The 5,253-nt window shown below is 35.3% G+C and overlaps 1 protein-coding gene across 1 annotated transcript; it reads right to left on the bottom strand.

The window, feature by feature from the left end:
* Positions 1–1,322: 1,322 nt before the first annotated feature.
* On the bottom strand, positions 1,323–4,802 carry LOC21402790 (gamma-glutamylcyclotransferase 2-1). Its single transcript, XM_010113832.2, has 9 exons — positions 4,464–4,802; positions 3,467–3,588; positions 3,277–3,353; positions 3,019–3,075; positions 2,490–2,546; positions 2,343–2,383; positions 2,151–2,222; positions 1,966–2,045; positions 1,323–1,773 (listed from the first exon to the last, which is right to left on the bottom strand). Exons 2-9 carry the CDS (start codon positions 3,573–3,575, stop codon positions 1,586–1,588), a joined length of 681 nt encoding a protein of 226 aa, XP_010112134.1. The 5' UTR covers positions 3,576–3,588; positions 4,464–4,802; the 3' UTR covers positions 1,323–1,585.
* Between the last annotated feature and the right edge of the window lie 451 nt (positions 4,803–5,253).

Below are 5,253 nucleotides of genomic sequence, written 5' to 3'. Positions count from 1 at the left end.
TCTTCAGATATGTATGTATAATATATATGCATGTATATGTGTGTTTTATATGTATGTATAATCTATATGTATGTATATGTGTGTTTTATATGTATGGTTACCGGTTAAGGGTTTTTGCTTTGAGAGGAGGGTTTTGGCTAAACAAATAGTTAATTTTCACATATTGACATAAAATTTTAGTTGTTTTTAATTTGGACTCTAATTTTCATTGATTTTATTAAATTTTAATGCGTAATTGATAGAAGGTCCGAAATTGAAACAAAATAAAATTTTAAAGACCATCTATGCGATATTTAAAAAGTCAGGGATTAAAGTGGGATTGAGTGTAAACTTTAAGGACTGTTTGTGGAATTAACCCATCAATTAATAAGAAGAAAACAAAAGGATACAATAACATCTTATTATTTAGAATGACATAAATAATAAGTTAGCATTTGTTCTGAGTAGCTTCGATGTCTGAAAATGTTAGAAGATATCGCTGCCTCGTAAATTGGTGTAAAAAAAGAGTCAGCTCGGGAGAAGAAGAGCTTCACTGGAGAAGACGCAGAGATAGAGCGAGAAGAGAGATAGGGTAAGGTAGTTTGGTCATTTTGTCTAGAATGTGTTATTAGTTTCTACATATTAAGACTTCTACTTTATTTTTCAAGGAGATTTTCTGTACATTTAGTGTACCGGTATGTCAGGTTTTTCTAACTGTTGCATCTACATACTTTTTAATTTTTACATTCTTTTATGTAGATCTGACACACAGAGAACCTAACTTATTAGTATGTTAACATACAAGAGAAGATCCATGTTTTCCAATGACTAACTCCAAATATGCTATAACCCTCAAAAGAAAAGGGGAAATTTTATTCACACCCCACGTAACTATAAAGGCACCCCATCAATTAGTAAAATGACCAAAAAAGACAACTAAACTGAAGAACAAAAAAGCTCCCTGAACCCCTACTCCAGTATCCCTTGAATAAACCTTAAAAGACTTTTAAATAGAGCCACCCAACATTCGAACACTGGAATCTTTAACCCACGGCAGTCCATCACCCCCGGGCACTCCACTTTCTTTTGCTTTGATGCAAAAGTCTATTTGCTCCTTTGTTTAAACAACTCTAATCATCTTCCAGCAAAAAATTACTTTAATAATCATTCGCTTTATTTTGTACAGAAATGTTTAAATGACTTGTGCTGTTGTGCATAACAAAATCGTGATAGGACAATGAACAATCATCGCTAAAAATTCAAGCAAATAGAAAATTCAAGCAAATAGAAATTCAAAGAGATTAAACACTTTAGTTCACTACAACAAGCATACGCATGTATTGTGGGTAAAATAACATAAGAACAAAACAAATGTTGTTAGTCATTCATTTCACTTCTAAGAAAAGTGCATGCAGCACTCAAACCTAATCCATGTAAGGTTGGAGGGTTGCACCGTCAAAAACCGAGAGTAATGAGCTAATGGAAAATTAGGGAAAAGAAGATGTTCTCTTATACGATAAATCAACAGGAGTTGAACTAGAAACGCGCTATAATGTGCCGGGCTTCCACGCTTATCCTCTATCTATATTGTTTGCTTTCTCTCTTATCATGAGTCCATGGCAATGGCTTCTGGAAGAGGATGCAATTGAAGGCCGGGAATGTTGTCTTTGTGTGGGATATGGGGCTGCGCCGCCAACTTCTTCTCCAACTTCTTCTCAATCAAAATTCCATTTCCCTTTCCAAGTACCTTCCTCACTTCGTTTGCAAGCTCTATCACCATGTCCTCTTCATGGCCTACCCAATAGTCAATATAATAAACACAGTTAACATCTCAATCGCCTGCCTAATTAAGTGAAAAGGTTTGTCGCTTTGACTTGTATGTCCAAGCAGATAAAGATGGAAATAAAAAGCAGGTCATGGTAAGTGAGCACTCCTTTTTCTCTCTCTATTGTATTTGTCAATATGACGTAAAGAAAGAGAACTCACCAATATCAAACATGGCCTTTTCTAAAAGAAAAAGGTAGTCTCTGTTATTTCCACAGGGCCCATGGGCAGTTGCAATTTGACTGAAAACATATATAAGACTACGTCAACGACAAATATTTGACCAGAACATAGCACGATCGGCAACAAAACAAAGATAAAGAGGAGGCAAAACTCTTTTATTTTACCTGGCCATTTCCTCCAATGGAGCAGGCCCCAAGTAGTATTTGTTTGATTCTTTGTCTGGAGTGGATGTGAAACTGCATATTCAACGAACACATGTGAGTGGAATAAAAAAAGGATAATACTTATGTGTCCGTGTAACATTTGCAACCTATACTGCATTGACGAAAAATAAAAACAGAGAATTAAAAACTTACACAATAACTCCGGTCAAAGTAGGCTCCAACGAGTCTTCTTCCTAATTAAGGAAAAAAAAAAGGCTCGGAAATTAAGTATACAACCGTTCTTGATGTTAATCAACAGTCCAAGAGCGAAGTTAATGTAAAATCAAAACCCCGTCTCACCTTGTAAAAGTTCACAAGAGTCTTTGAATCATATTCACATTCTCTTCGCTCCAAATACTACAAAAAATGATGGAAAAGAGGATTTTAATATTTAAAACAAAATAAAAAGAAAAAAAAAAAGTTGATGTTAGAATACATGCAGGAACAGAGTAAAAAGCAGGTCTAGTTTTGGGTTAGGGGCGGCTTTACAAGCGCACTTCATGTTTGAACAACCAAACACCTCTAAGTAATTAATCAAAGAAAGGGGGGAAAAAAAAGAAAACTAGGGGGCTGTTTAGTACCCTTGTTGAAAAGATCTGTAGGTCCAGTAAACGCGTTTTGGAAATGATCTTGAAATAGCGTTTATTTAGCACCAAAAAAAAAAAAGTTTTCATATTTTCTGAAGTAAATGAGAAAATGCTCTGGAATCGTTTTTCCTTTTCCGTTTTCCTATTTTAGGGCTTATTATATACTCATCTTTCAACTAAACTAATCCATTAGCGATTTAACCAACAAGTTAAGCAAAAACTGAATCACTTAAAAGGCATACCTCCATGGTTTTCTTTTCCTTTTCAGGGCCACCGCGAACACAATAGGCAGCACCCCACTGTTATAAATTACCAATTCAGAAACAAATAATAACTGATCCATACAGGGAAAGAAAAGGTGCAAAAACAGGATATAGTTACCCAATCACAATTGAATTTCATTAATGAACACCGCTACAAATCGATGTTTTGCACTACCTATATATTACATACAGATACTTAAACACAAAACACAAGTTTAGTATTCTTTTGGTACTTACGCAAATAGCTCCTTCTGTGTACTCCAGCGTGCAAGTTCGTGCAGGGTGTTCAGGTGTACCTCTGTGATCAATGCATGCTGCAATGGAAAACGAAAAAGAGAAAACAAAAATTGTTACTAAGAATAATGCCCAGACATGGAAAGGATTTATAGAAGCTTCTTTAATTAATGAATACCAATAATAAACTTACCCAGATCAAAAACACGCCTGTAGTCCTTGATGAAACCTATCACTTTCTCGTCATATTCAAATCCAGGGTTCCATACAAGTGAACCGTATCCAAAAACCCAGAATACCATGATTGAATAACTCCTGAAAAATTACATTTATCAGCAATTTATTACCACAATAAAATATAGTCAATAAGCACATAACTGGAAATCAAGGGTTCACTCAAAGCCCCCAAAAGGAATATTCACAAAAAAGAGATAAAGCTCCAACGGGAATAACGAATTAAATGCTGTCCCACCATTTGCTTTAGCATCTTTGGATAAATCAAATGACTTTTTGGTTCAACAATTCAATAAAATACACAATTGAGCTTCACATCTTACGACCAAGCAACCTATTAGAGTTTTCTGAGCCTAAAAATTCATTTAAAAATCCCTTCAAAGGATAAAGGGAAAATAAAACTAGATTGCTTAATTAGTAATCTAGCTGAATTAAATTTTGTGCGTCAGAAGAAAATAAAAACGAAACCCTAAAAGTATTGCATTAAACCTGTCCCCATAAACCGAAACGGGAACAGAGAACGCAGAGAAACGTTTCGAGTCAAAATCCAACATGGATAAGGAAAAATAACTAAACGACCACCAATGTTGATTTGACTTCTACTTTTAATTGCAAATAAATTTACGAAAATAAGGAAACAAAAAAAGAAAAAAAAAGAGATTCATCCATAGCAAAATCTGAGAAAGCAAATAAAGAAAGTTGATAATCTTGAGAGCAAGGAGCTAAATTTTCCGAATAACAACAAACAAACGACGAGGAAATAAGACAATAAAACTTTTTTCCTAATTTTCCTTCAACTCTTTTTTCCCAGCAGCCAAACAAACGGGGCAGATCATACAGCGTGACAGAAAATCACCGGCATTGTCCACTTTAACGCGATAAACGCAAACCGCGTGACAACAAACCAAAACAAACAAAGAAAAGAAAGATGCCCAGAGATTTCACAGAATACTTACAGGAAATCTCGAAAATTTTCCGGGGAAAAAAAAAACTTCAAGATGAATCCGCGGAGAAGAAATCCCTAGCGATCTGAAGCAGAGAGAGCGAGAAATCGAAGAGCGAACAACGACGATGACAAGGAGAAAAACGAAGAGAGGGAAGCTAAACGGCGAAAAGGGTTTAGCCCTTGAGAGAGAATTTCACGGTTGATTTCGTTGGATTGTTTCTCTCTCTCTCCTCCTCTCTTGCCTGCACCGTCTTTTCTCTCTCTCCCTAAAGGCGTCTCTGGTTATAAGGAGGGATTGTCGAGTTAGAGAGGAGGGATTACTTATCGGTGGAGGAGATAACTGTAGCCCGACCAGTGGTGGCCCACAAGAATGCCACGTAGGAAGCCTTCTTTTTTTTTTTTTTTAATGCCATTTTTGTGCATACAATGGCCGTGCGTGTATGTATGAATGTTATGTATTAATCCATGGATGTGGCGTGATTCATGCGTGATTCATGCCCATCTCTCTAATTATAATAGATTTCAATTCAGTTGAATTATATATATTGTTGACATGTGTGAACTATAATTTCCACTATATTAACAAAATAAAATCATCAAAATTCAAATCTTAAATCACTACTCAGTTGTATCAGATACTACTATAATTTTTATAGCATTAGAGGTATTCTTTCGTAATTAAAACTAATACAAACTATCAATATGATAATAACGTCAAGAAAAATCTTTATGTATGACTTTCCCAAAGAAAGAAAAAACTACGAATCATCTAGGAAGTCCTGCGAATTCCTCGCTGGAAA

This window comes from Morus notabilis, unplaced genomic scaffold (genome assembly GCF_000414095.1).
Source record: "Morus notabilis unplaced genomic scaffold, ASM41409v2 Scaffold848, whole genome shotgun sequence".
Lineage (NCBI taxonomy): Eukaryota > Viridiplantae > Streptophyta > Magnoliopsida > Rosales > Moraceae > Morus > Morus notabilis.
This window is presented reverse-complemented; position numbering and strand designations above follow the sequence as displayed.

What these genes read in the sequence shown, in the direction of transcription:
- LOC21402790 (XM_010113832.2), bottom strand. Translation starts at nt 3,575, where the DNA reads ATGGTATTCTGGGTTTTTGGATACGGTTCACTTGTATGGAACCCTGGA. An exon ending in CTCTTGTGAACTTTTACAAG is followed by an intron (nt 2,384 to 2,489) that starts GTGAGACGGGGT and finishes TTCCTTAATTAG; the next exon opens with GAAGAAGACTCGTTGGAGCC. An exon ending in CCATTGGAGGAAATGGCCAG is followed by an intron (nt 2,046 to 2,150) that starts GTAAAATAAAAG and finishes ATATGTTTTCAG; the next exon opens with TCAAATTGCAACTGCCCATG.